The following is a 13,753-nucleotide window of genomic DNA, read 5'->3' on the forward strand; positions in this document are numbered from 1 at the left end:
CCACCCATTCCACCACATGCATCACAATATCATCCATATACAACCCTTCTCCATTCACTCCTGTCTTCTGTCCTCTCCCATCCTTCCTCAACAGACATTCCCCTCTTCCCCAAACCCCTTTCGCCCCATCCATCTCATCCTAGGTCACCCCCTCATGTTCACTCCCTCCACTTCTGCCCTTCACACCTCTTTTACTAGTCTTTCTTCACTCATTTTTTCCATGTGTCCAAACCATCCTAATACTCTTTCATCCACCCTATCTCCCAGCTCCCTTTCCACCCTCATTCTCCTCCTCACCTCCTCATTTCTCACTCTATCCAGCCTAATAACCCCTATCATACTTCTCAGACACCTCATCTCAAACACATTCAAACTCCTCCTCTCTTATATTCCATGTTTCTGCCCCATACAGTGCTGTCAGCACAATCACTCCTTCATACAATCTCCTCTTAGCATCCATTCCCAAATGTCTATTTCTCATTACACTTTTTAATCCACCAAGGCATTTACTCGCTTCTCTCAATCTACATTCTACCTCCACCTCCACTCCTCCCTTTCCTGCCACATTCACACCCAAGTATCTAAAACTATCCACTTCCTCCAGTCTCTCTCCCTTAACACTCACTTCCAGTCTGCTGCCACTTTCACCCCTTGTACATCTCATCACCTTACTTTTACCCACATTAATCTTCAACTTCCTTCTCTCACATACTCTCCTAAACTCCGTCACTAACTTCCTCAATCCCTCCTCTGAAGGGAGAACGGTATCAAGCTCAGGAGTCCTCCTTCCCATACGCATCCACTGACCACCGAACCTTGCGAGCCCTCGCCGGTGGCACCTGTCGCCAGGTGAGCCCCCACCAACTCGGTCAGCTACCAGCACACAGGTCAGAGAGAAACCGGGAACTTAGAACTACCTTAAGAAGGTGCAAGAGAAAGTCGAGGGTGCTTCTCAGGGAAGGCAATCTGGAGTATTACAGAGAACCTACCCCGAGATAATAGCCTGTTCAGAAAGAGAAGAAAGAGTGCAACAACTAAGAAGGGTAGGGATAAACAAGCCATCAAATGAAAGAGGGGTTGGGGTCGTTTACCAGTTACTTACACTCCAGTCTGTGAGTCTTGGTCTGACAGCTCCAGTATGGTCTGTGCAGCATGATTGAATCTGCCAGGGAGGAAAACTCTCCCCACTGCCATAGCCCATACCTTCACCACTATGCACAAGGCCCTCTAGGACTGCAACCTGCTCACAGGGCGGAGGGGTTTAAGTTGTATGTTCTCCCTCGTAAATAATGATTTAAAATGCTTGTTCATAATTTCTGCCATTTCTATTTCCTCTGTCTATTCAACTCCTTGTCATAGTTTCACTAATTCTTTTTTGTTTTTCAGTTTGTCGTTTACAAATCTATAAAATAGTTTTTATTCATCTTTACATTTGTCTATGACATCCTTTTGTCATTTCCTCTTTTCTCTGTGCATTGTACATATTGATTTCTATAACCCGTATATATTTTCTATTTCTCGGGTCTGTTGTCTTTCTTCCATTTTATCCAAACTTTATTCCTTATGTCTTTTAACTCGCTACATCTTTTGTTGTACCAACATTTTATATGTAATGTTTTTCCTTCCAACATACTTTTCCATTCCTCGTTTATAATTTTTTGTCAAAATTTTCCATTTATCTTCTACTGTTTTTTCTCCTTGTGTATCTTTTCCCAGTCTACTTTTTGAAAAAATTATCTTATTCTATCAAAATTTGTTTTTTCATACATCAATCTTCCCTTTCTATAATGTTTGTTTTTTCCCATGTATTTTTCCTCATTTAGTTCCAGTTCAACTAATATGTGGTCACTTTAATTTATTCGTCTTATATTGAATCTTGTCCACTATTTCAGATTCTGATGTGGCGACATCCAGTCTCGATGGATTTTCCTCATTTCCATACCTAGTATTCTCTTGTATCCATTGCGTCATTGCATGTTCTATAATCATATCAAGTAGTATGTTTCCCCATAGGTTGTCTCTCCTTTTCACTGTAATCTCTTCCCAGCAGATTTCTTTACAATTGAAGTCACCCATTATGACTATTCTTCCTCCATCTTCCATTATCTTATTTAAAGTTATCCTTGTGTCTAACATTATTGTGTTCTCTCTCTTCCCACAAAGCTGTTTTAGTAGACACATAATTTACCACAAAATTCCTGCTCTTCTTGTCCCTGTCCTCTATTTCCATCATAATCATCTCCACTCTATTCTTTCCATATGTAACATTCCTCACATATCCTTCTTTGTCAGGGACATAACTCCACCCCTTTGTTTTACTTCTCTGTTTCTAATCTAATAACCATATACAGTAGCCGCGAAAAGTTTGGGCGCAAAATTATAGGCGCCCCAACTTTCCCCTAAACACAAAACATGCAAAAAATACAACTTTCCACCCAAACTTTTCGCTATTTTTCAATGCTAGCGTTTGTACCCGTATTTAGCCGAGACAATACACACTATTTGGCAACTCTGTTTAGGCGCACTCGATGTCACATGGAGTCAGATTCTAAACATCTCTCACGGAGAGTAGTCTTTTTTTTTGCGGTGGTCTCTGTTTTTGTGCCTTGATATCTCCGTAATGGGAAGTGGTAAAGAGCTGGAAAGAGACACAGTTGTTACAATCATAACCCTCTATAAGGAGGGTTATAAGTGTAAAGATATTGCTACTCGTGTGGGAATTGGAGTGCGTCAAGTGCAAAAGTGGACCAAGAAATTTCGAGACGAAGGAAGTGACATCATTCGTACTCCAAAGCATCGCTCTGGTCGGCCAAGGAAGATATCAAATCGTACTTCTACGGTTCTAACTGCCTCCTAATAACCGTAGGAGGCAGTTAGAACCGTAGAAGTACGATTTGATATCTTCCTTGGCCGACCAGAGCGATGCTTTGGAGTACGAATGATGTCACTTCCTTCGTCTCGAAATTTCTTGGCCCACTTTTACACTTGCTGCACTCCAATTCCCACACGAATATTAAAATCTTTATATTTATAGCCCTCCTAATAGTGTCATAATAGCAACAATTGTGTCTCGTTCCAGCTCTTTACCACTTCCCATTACGGAGATATCGAGGCACAAAAACAGAGACCACCGCAAAAAAAAGACTACTCTCCGTGAGAGATGTTTAGAATCTGACTCCATGTGACATCGAGTGCGCCTAAACAGAGTTGCCAAATAGTGTGTATTGTCTCGGCTAAATACGGGTACAAACGCTAGCATTGAAAAATAGCGAAAAGTTTGGGTGGAAAGTTGTATTATTCGCATGTTTTGTGTTTAGGGGAAAGTTGGGGAGCCTATAATTTTGCGCCCAAACTTTTCGCGGCCACTGTACACCATGTCCTACACTGTTGGGTGGTAATGGACCAATTTCTCTCTACAATGCCCATTATGTCTGGTTCCTTTTCCTTCACGTAAACATTCAGTTCATTCATGCCTGTTATTAAGCCATCTATATTTGTGAAAGACATTTTTAATTTTCTGTAACCTCCATCCTGTTTTCTGTTTCCCTTCAATTTTTCTCTACTATGAACCATTTCCTCACATTCATATCCACTACTCTCCAATAAAATTTCTCTTTGTCTGACTCTGTCCTGTTCTCGTTTTTTCCTTAGCTTCTATTCTTTTTGTTTCCTCTTCCTCTCTCTCCTCTTTATTCATATCTATTTTTTATCCACACCTGTTTATACTGATCACTTTTTGTTACTTTCCCTGTTTTTGATAAGACATTCTCTGCTGTCTTTTGTGACCTGAATTTAACTTTAATTGGTCTGGTCTTGTCTATATTGTATTTCCCCAGTCTATATATTTCAATTTCTTTCCCTAATTTTTGTTCATCTTCTTGAACTATTTCTAATACCTTGTTTACTTTTTCCTTCTCCTTTACTCTTGTAGTCCTATTTGGATTATGCTTCTCTTCCATTCCTAATATAATAATACATTTCTTTATATCTGCTAAGTCTCTTACTATATTCTCCTTCTCATTACTTTAATAAATGTGTCCTTAGTTCTTTCATCTGTTGTTTCACTATATCTCTAAGTTAATTTTTTTTTTATTCTCTTGGACTTTTTTCCAACCACTTACCTCTTTTGCTATGGACTCTTTATTCTTTTTATTATTCCTCTTTAATTCTTCATTCTCATCCTTTATTTCTCTTAAATGTCTTTTTAATTCTATTTCTTTAGTTAGGTTTTGATTATCTTTCTTTAGTCCTTCCAGTTTACCTACTCTTTGTGTAACTATCTTGTTTTATCTAGACTGTTTTTAAATTTGTGTATCATTTTTGCACACACCACATTTTCATCTAACTTGTTCCAAACATCTATTATCCTGTGGGGAAAGCTGTTCTTTTTCAGGTCTCTTCTATAATTGTCTTTCTTGATTTTCTTTCTGTGTCCTCTTGTATCTCCCATTCTATTAGATCCTCTCTATCAATAATTTCTATCCCTTTCATGATTCTATAGTTATCAAGTCTCCTCTCTCTCTTCTTTGTTCCAATGTCTGTACTCAAGTTTTGCCAGTCTCTCCTCATATGATAATTCTGAGAGCGTTGGTGCCAATTTCATAATTGCTCTTTGTATTCTTTCAAGTTTTGTTATATGTTTTTTTGTACTTGGTGACTACGTCATCGCTGCATCCTCTAATTTTGGTCTTATCAAAGTGACTAGTATTTTCTTCACAATTTCTTCGTTCAGTTATATAAATGCCACTTTCTTATAAAATTATAAGTTTCTCCAAAAATTTTGTTTATATGTTTCTCAGGGGACATATTATTCATAACAATGACTCCTAGGTCCTCTTTTTCCACTTTTTAAATGTTTCCTCTCCCAATGCATATGATCCCACTATTTTTTTTTTTTTTTTTTTTCCTTTTTCCAAATTCCATTATACTACACTTTTTAATGTTGAATTCCATCTCCCACTTCCTACTCCATTCCCATACTTTATTGGGATCACTCTGCAGCGACTCACAATCTTATACAGTGTTCACCTTTTTCAGCAGTTTTGAATCATCTGCAAAGAAGCTCATATAACTTTCAATTCCTTTATCCACATTATTAATATATATATAGCAAACATTATTGGGGCCAAAACTTTTCCTTGTGGAACTCCACTAATCACTTCATCCCAATTAGAATGTTTGTCTCTTATCACCACTCATTTTTCTCTCATGCAAGAAGTCTTCCATCCATTTAAGTAATTTGCCCTGTATTCCTCCTTCAGTTTCTAATTTCTTTAGCAATTTCTTATGTGGCACTTTATCAAAAGCTTTTTTCAAGTCTAGAAAGGCACAATCAGCCCATCCATCTCTTTCTTGTATTATATCTATTAGTCTTGAATAGAAACACATCAAGTTTGTGATACATGATTTTCCTTGCCTAAATCCAAACTGCCTCGGATTTAGTACATTGTTTTTCCAAATGCTTTACCCACCTAATTTTGTTCATTCTTTCACAAATTTTAGCTACCATACTTCTAAGAGAGACCGGTCAATAGTTTGTAGGGTCTTCTTTGTTTCCCCATTTATATATTGGTACTATATTTGCTCTTTTCCAATCTTCTGGAACTTTTCCTTCCTTCAATGAACTGCTTATTAGACTATGTATTTTGTCTGTTAGTTCGTTTCTGCATTCTCTCAAAATCCAGTTTGCCATTTCATCCGGACCATGCGATTTTCTAACATCGAGATTTCTCAAGTGATTCCTTCCTTGTTACTTCTCTCTCTTTCAGAGGCATGACTTTCCCCTCCCACTCGACATCTCTAAGTTGTATGTTTTCCCTCATATACACTGATTTTAATGCTTGTCATAATTTCTGCCATTTCTATTTCCTCTGTGTATTCTATTCCTCCTTGTTGTAGTTTCACTAATTCTTTTGTTTTTCAGTTTGTTTACAAATCTATAAAATAGTTTTGATTGATCTTTACATTTTTCTGACATCCTTTTCATATTTTCTCTTTTCTTCTCTGCGCACTTGTACATATTCTTTTCTATAACCAGTATATATTTTCAATTTTTCAGGTTTTTTGTCTTTCCTCCATCTTGTTTTTGTCTTGGAACATACTTTTCCACTTCTTCCTTATAGATTTTTGTCAAAATTTTCATTTCTCTTCTACTGTTGTTTTCTCTTTGTATATCCTTTCCCAGTCTGCTTTTTGAAAATTTTCTCATTTTATCAGTTTTTTTTCTATACATCAATTTTCCCTTTCTATATTGTTCATTTTTTCCCATAATTTTCTTCATTTAGGTCCAGTTCAACTAATATGTGGTCACTTTTACTTAGTGGTGTCTTATATTCAATCTTGTCCACTATTTCAGGTTCTGTGATTATTAGGTCTAGTCTCGACAGCTCTTCCTCATTTCTATACCTAGTAATCTCTTGTATCCATTGTGTCATTGTATGTTCTATAATCATATCTAGTACATTTCCCCATAGGTCATCTCCACCCTTCACTGTCATCTCTTCCCAGCAGATTTCTCTACAATTAAAGTCACCCATAATAGCTATTCTTCCTTCCATCTTCCATTATCTTATTTAGTGTTATCCTTGTGTCTTCTAACATATTCTTGTGTTCTCTCTCTTCCCACAAAGCCATTTTAGGAGGCACATAATTTACAACAAACTTCCTGCTCTTTTTTCCCTGTCCTCTATTTCCATCATAATCATTTCTACCCTATTCTTTCCATATGTAACAATCCTCACATTTGTATCCTTAGTCAGAAACAACTCCACCACCTTGTTTTACTTCTCTGTTTCTAATCCAAGAATCATATACAGCATGCCCTACACTGTCGGGTGGTAATGGACCTTTCAATTTTGTTTCTACAATTCCCATTATGTCTGGTTCTTTTTCCTTCAGGTAATCATTCAGTTCATTCAAGCCTGTTATTAAGCCATCTATATTTGTGAAGGACACTTTTAATTTTCTGCTACCTCCATCCTGTTTTCTGTTTACCTTCCATTTTTCTCTCCTAAGAACCATTTCCTCAGTTTCATATCCACTACTCTCCAATAGAATTTCTCTTTGTCTGACTCTGTTCTGTTCTCGTTTTTTTCTTCAGCTTTGATTCTTTTTGTTTTCTCTTCCTCACTTTCCTCTTTATTCATCTCTCTTTTTATCCATACCTGTTTGTACTGATCACTTTCTGCTACTTTTCCTGTTTTTGATAAGACGTTCTCTGCTGTCGTTTGTGACCTGAATATAACCTTAATTGGTCTGGTATTGTCTATACTGTATTTCCCTAGCGTACATATTGCTCCAATTTCTTTTTCTATTTCCTGTTCCATTTTCTTCAAATATTTTTAATACCTTGTTCATTCTTTCTTTCTCATCTCTTGCTCGTGTAGTCCTATTTAGATTCTTCTTCTTTTCCATTCCTTTTTATCTGCTAAGTCTCTTACTATATTCTCCTTCACTCTTAGCACTTTAATACCTGTGTCCTTAGTGTGTTCCTTCATCTGTTGTTTCACTATATCTCTAAATTCAACTTTGCTATCTTCCTAAACCTTTTTCCAACCACTTACCTCTTTTGCTATGGACACTTTCATTCCTCTTTAATTCCTCATTCTCATCTTTTACTTCTTTTAACTGTCTTTTTAATTCTTCAATTTCTTTATATAGGTTTTGGTTCTCCTTTAGTTCTTCCAATTTATCAACTCTTTGTGTAATTAGCATAAGTTGGCTAAACTTAACCTCCCATGATTCATTCATTTTTGTTAGTTTTCCTCTAGACTTGCTAATCGGGGGAGGTTGTCATCCTCCCTCGTTAAATCCATAGAAATAATTATCTCCACTTTCTATTGTGCTGCTCTTATCTATATTTATAATTTTAATACTTTTATTGACTTCTTTGACTTCATCTGTGTTGTCTGCACATCTCTTGTTTACATCCTTCTGACATCCAGGGCCCATTCGCCCCCTTCCTCATTTTCTTCCATTTTCCTCAATAATCCCTCCCCTTCTCCTTTTTCTTCACCTGCCCACTACACCACAAGGTTTCCCCTTTCCTACACATCCCACAAAGGTAACCCCTCATTATTTAAATCCACAAAAATTGCATCCCCCCCCCCCCCCCCCCCCGTGTTCCAATCTTCGCCGTCAATCCGACGTGTGTGGAATGAGAAATAAAGAGAAAGTTGTGAAAGGAAAAGTATGGGAGGGGGACAGGGAGGGGGTTATTCTTACATACAAAGGGCAATGTTATATCAAAAAAGGTCAACATGAATGATGGGAAAAGTTATCTCTTACTATAAAAAAAAAAAAAAAAAACGAATCAATATCAACCATCAAGTTCTCTTTTACTTACTCTCTGAACTGTGTTGCCAACTCTCTTGCATCTTTATCCTCTACTGTCAGCACCATTTCAGCTGATTTGTGAAGCAAAGCCACAAGCTGGGTAACGAGCTTTGCAAGACCCTCACAAACCTTCTGTTCTGTGGTTGCACCATCAACTGAACCAACCTCCTTTATAAGATTTATAGTCTCCTGAAATACTAAAATTTCCTGCAAAGAAGAAAAAATATTGAACCATCCTCATAACAGATTTGCTGTCTTAAAACAATTTCCACTAAATAAAAATACTCATACAGTTATGGCCTTTCTTTTACAAGGTGGGTACATACATGCATATACCAAAGGCTTTTTCTCCCTCATAAGGGAGGTAGCCAAAAAACAAAGGCACAAAAACCACTCCCACCCATTCCACTCCCCTCTACCCTCTTCCCTCCCTCTTATCTTGGCACCTCCAGGAAGATGGGTCATGTCTGCATCTCACCCACTGCCCTGGGTCAGAAGCAGTGTCACAAGACACAGCACATCCACAGCAAAGCCACTATATTAAACCGGCAACTCACCCCCCTCTGTCCCCTCAAGCAGAAAAGGAGAGGATAGGGAGAAATCCCTCTGGGCTGCATCAATTTATTTCTCACACATACTTCCTCACCCCCTGTCCCCCACCCACTCCTCCTCATGCATCACAGCATCATCCATATACAACCATTCTCCATTCACTCCTATCTTCTGTCCTCTCCCGTCCTTCCTCAACAGACATTCCCCTCTTTCCCAATACCCCTTTTACCCCATCCATCCATCTCATCCTTGGTCAACCCCTCATGTTCACTCCTTCCACCTCTGCCTTCCACACCTTTTTTACTAGTCTTTCTTCACTCATTCTTTCCATGTATCCAAACCATCTCAATGCTCTTTCATCCACCCTATCTCCCAACTCCCTTTCCACCCTCATTCTCCTCCTCACTTCCTCATTTCTCACTCTTTCTAGCCTAGTAACCCTATCATACTTCTAAGGCACCTTATCTCAAACACATTCAAACTCCTCCTCTCTTATATTCCATGTTTCTGCCCTGTACAGTGCTGTCAGCACTATCACTCCATACAATCTCCTTTTAGCATCTTTTCCCAAATGTCTATTTCTCATTACACTTTTTAATCCACCAAGGCATTTACTCACTTCTCTCAATCTACATTCTACCTCCACCTCCATTCCTCCCTTTCCTGCCACATTCGCACCCAAGTATCTAAAACTATCCACTTCCTCCAGTCTCCCTTAATACTCACTTCTAGTCTGCCGTCACTTTCTCCCCTTGTACATCTCATCACTTTATTTTTACCCACATTTATCTTCAACTTCCTTCTTTCACACAACTTCCCAAACTCTGTCACTAGCTTCCTCAATTCCTTCTCTGATCCTGCTACAAGTGCAGTGTCATCAGCAAACAACTGGCTTATCTCCCACTTTTCTCCATTTTCTTTAACCATCTCCAATCCCTGACCCACCACCCTTGCATTTACCTCCACACCACCCCATCCATGTATAAATTGAACAGCCAGGGCGACATAACACATCCCTGACAAAATCCCACCTTTACCTCAAACCACTCGCTCTCTCCACTTCTAATCTTAACACATGCTCTTCAACTCTCGCAAAAACTAAGCAATGCCTCCCACAGTGCCTTCCTGTCTACCCTGTCATTAGCATTTTCCAGATCCATAAAGGCCCAAAATACATCCTTACCTTTTCCTATAGTTTTCTCACATATCTGTTTTCCAATCTTAATACTTTATCTAGGCTAACCTGCTTTTGCATGTAAAATATCAAATACCATTCAAACAGTGTGTGGTTTAGTTTTTTCCTAAAATCTTAACCACTTCCATACGGTGACACCTACGTAGGCGTCATGAGGAGCACGTGGGTACGCGATGATGCCGATGTTGGCGTCTTGATTATATTTATTGTAGTCGTACCTACGTAACCTCCATTCTCTCTAAACTGGCTTCATCATATTTTCTATGTTTATCAAAATTCACGGGTGAAAGAGAACGAACGATTGAGCACCGACTTTATTTTTTATAATGCGATTATTATGATGCAACATCACACATTGGGCAGCTAATGCTGCCAGACGTGCGATGTGCCCTGGAGTGAAGAGGTTAATAGATCAAGATCATAGGTCATAAAATGCAGGACTATGTAACATCACACTGATAGCGTTTTTTCTGATAAAATCCCCTCTAGAGATATTATTTATCATTTGATCAAAGCTTACACGAGAAAGGTACAACATTCATGTGTTAGCATGGTAAGGTTGAAGAAAATTTGATTATTTTTTTAAATTTGCAAAATATTTGAAACCGAAGATCTTTCTTTTGAGTAATAGCACTTCAAAGTTTTCAGTAAGATGTCTGAACTTTTTCGTATAACATAGTATGGTTTCGTATGTTATGACTGGAATTATTTTCAAATATAACATTCTAAAAATTTCTATATATAAATTATACTCAGTCTTTGTTTATAATGATATTTAAAATAGAAATAATCCTTTTTCACTTTAGTATCTGTTGAATGTTGCAATGGTGAGCCTTTTTTTTTCCTCTCTCTCCTTCTTTTCTGTACCTTTATCAGCTTTTATGGGTAAAAGCGTCACTGCTGGGGTGCCATCAGTGTCAAATCATTGATAAGGGTTATTTTTTAATCAGCAATGGGCACCTTCCCTTATCACCAAACAAGTGAGTGCCACCCATTGCAAAAGGTTCATTTCATCAAAAAGCACAAATTTTTGCCCGAGTCTGTACGACAACTAAGAGAAAAAGATGCCAAATGCCACTAGATTTTCACACACAAAACAAAGGGAAATATTGAGAAAAAGACACGCAGAAAAGAACTGTATTTCACCACGTGTAGGGTTCATTCTTGCATGTGGCTAATATGCCCATTGTCCCTTTAAACCTACTTAGCACGTGTTAGCATGCACCAATGGCTAAAATTAACTGTCCTAAGTATTTTTTAATAGTGTTGGAATGTAAATCCATGCAAAAAAAAAAAAAAATTCTTTTTAATTGGCTTTCCAGACCATCAGATCCCCCTTAACCCCTTCCATACGGTGGTGCACACGTAGGCGTCATGAGGAGCAAGTGGATTTGCGACGCTGCCATATCGGCGTCTTGATTATATTTATTTTAGTCGCCCCTGTGTTTTTACATTCTCCCAAAAGTGCCCTGAATCCCATTCTCTGTGGTTTTCAAAATTCGCGGGTGAAAGAGAGAACGATCGATATAAGCGGTGACTATATTTTATGATGCGAGTATTATTACGACACGTCATACGGCTGGCATTGGCTGCTGCCCGCGAGATTTAAGTTCCGTACTGAAGTGGTTAACAACAGCCTTCACTTCATCTTCCCTTATTTCTCCTCCATTTCCCTCACTCATCACGGTTATTTTCTTAGCACTTCTCACTGCAACTACCTTTCCCTCCCTATCCTCCTTCACATTTAGCAACTCCCTAAAATACTCTCTCCATCTTCCTCATACTGCCTTCTCTTCCATTATCATCTCACCATCTGCACCTTTTAACTTTTCTTCTCTACTTGATTCACCTCCTCTTCCTTTCTTAATTTCTTTTCAAAGCATTTTTTTTATTCCTTTCAAAATTTTCTGTCATACTCTTACCCCATTTCACATCTGCTCTCCTCTTTGCCTCCTTTACCTTTTGCTTTACTTCTCTTTTCTTTGTATCTCTCATATGATTCCCTCATCCTATTTTGTAACCAATCTGTGAAAGCTCGCTTCTTCTCTTTTACAACCTTCTTTGCTTCCTCATCCAACTACTCACTACCCTTCCTTCTATTTCCTCCTGTTCTCCTTGTTCCACACACCATCTTTCCACACCTTGTGACTCCCTCCTTGAACCATCCCCATTCCTCCACTCATAGTTCTACTCTATCCTTCACTCCCTCCCACTCTCTCAGCTTTTTGTACTCCTTTTATTTCCCATTTAAGCAGGTCACTCTAAACACCTCCCTATCTTTTGTCCTTTTCCTCTTTCTTGATCTATCCTTCACTCTCAACTTACCTTCCACCAAAAATTATCTGATATTCCCCCAATCTCTCCCCTTAGAACATGCACATCCTTAACTCTTCCTACTATACTTCTGGTTTTCACTATATAGTCCATTAATGTTCTATCTACCACCCTTCTATCCACCACTCTCTCCCATGTATACTTATGCTTGACTTTGTTCCTAAACACTATTTACTATCATCAACTCTCTAGACATCATCTCCACCATCAACTCTCCACCACTTTTTCCTGGAACTCCACACTTCCCAACCACTCCATATATTGGTTCATTTCCTATCCTAGTATTAAATGCTCCCAATACCATTACATTGAAATTTTTCCCTAATACCTCTATGCAATCATTTAAATCCATCCAAAAAGCCTTCCTTTCCTCTACACTCTTCTTACTACCAGGCCCATATGCACTTACAAAAACCCACATCTCTGTTCCCAGTTTCACCTTCATCCAAATTAACCTTGATGAAACCTCCTTCCACTCCACTACACACTTACCTATCTCTTCACTTACTAGTACAGCCACCCTTCTCTCCCTTGTCCTCTCTTCACTCCTGAGAACCTCCCAACTACACTCCCAAATTCACACTCGCCCCTCCCTCTCAACTTAAGTTTCACTCAATGCCAACATATCCATCTTTCTTCTCACAAACATACTGCCTATCTCTTCCCTTTTACTCTCATCTGCACTACATCCATGCACATTAAAAGACCCAAACCTTAGGGTGCTGGTTGGAAAACTCCTAGACTCTCTTATGCCTTTAATTTTTTTTTAGGAATGTCCCCTTTGGGTCTACAGGGAAAAGGATGCCTAGTCCTAATGCCCATCCTGTTTTTGTTGCCTCTTACAACTCAAGTGGAAAGACTTGATGGCAGTATTCATTCCCCCCATCACAAGGGCAAATAAGGAGGGTGGTTAAGTTAAAAAAAAAAAATCTGATACCCTGCTACTCTTTTAATTAGTCCATTTATATACGACAGTGGATCCCTTAAAAAAAAAAATGGGGCAACATTATCTGACTGGTAAATGATAGTCACAATTTCCTGAACTATTAAACAATCAATCTAGTGCCTTGGTTTTCTCTTGTGCGAGACCTGCATCTCCCAGGATATTGTCCAAAACCACTAGTTCAATCAATTACTCATAAATGAGACTGCACTGCTGCCTAGGAGGGGTGAGTATAGGACAGTGCATACAGTAATGTTTGTGAGTACATTCTTATCAATGTATTGTAACGTAATATTAGATATTACGTCATATGTGTAATTATGTTATAGAATTGTGTTCCTTTGTATTACATAACTATGTTCATATTTCTTGTAATGTATGTATTGTAACAATGT

At 38.4% G+C, this 13,753-nt stretch overlaps 1 protein-coding gene across 2 annotated transcripts in view; it reads right to left on the minus strand.

Annotated features, from left to right (window-relative positions):
- Positions 1–13,753, minus strand: part of LOC143027180 (uncharacterized) — a 99,726-nt gene that overhangs the window by 26,887 nt on the left and 59,086 nt on the right. For both annotated transcript variants that reach the window (XM_076188328.1, XM_076188329.1), the window contains exon 8: positions 8,345–8,541. In XM_076188328.1, the coding sequence (XP_076044443.1) occupies positions 8,345–8,541 (197 nt within the window). The remainder of the gene's footprint in view (positions 1–8,344; positions 8,542–13,753) is intronic.

This window comes from Oratosquilla oratoria, chromosome 7, assembly GCF_046742065.1.
Source record: "Oratosquilla oratoria isolate Oo_2021 chromosome 7, ASM4674206v1, whole genome shotgun sequence".
NCBI classification, from domain to species: domain Eukaryota; kingdom Metazoa; phylum Arthropoda; class Malacostraca; order Stomatopoda; family Squillidae; genus Oratosquilla; species Oratosquilla oratoria.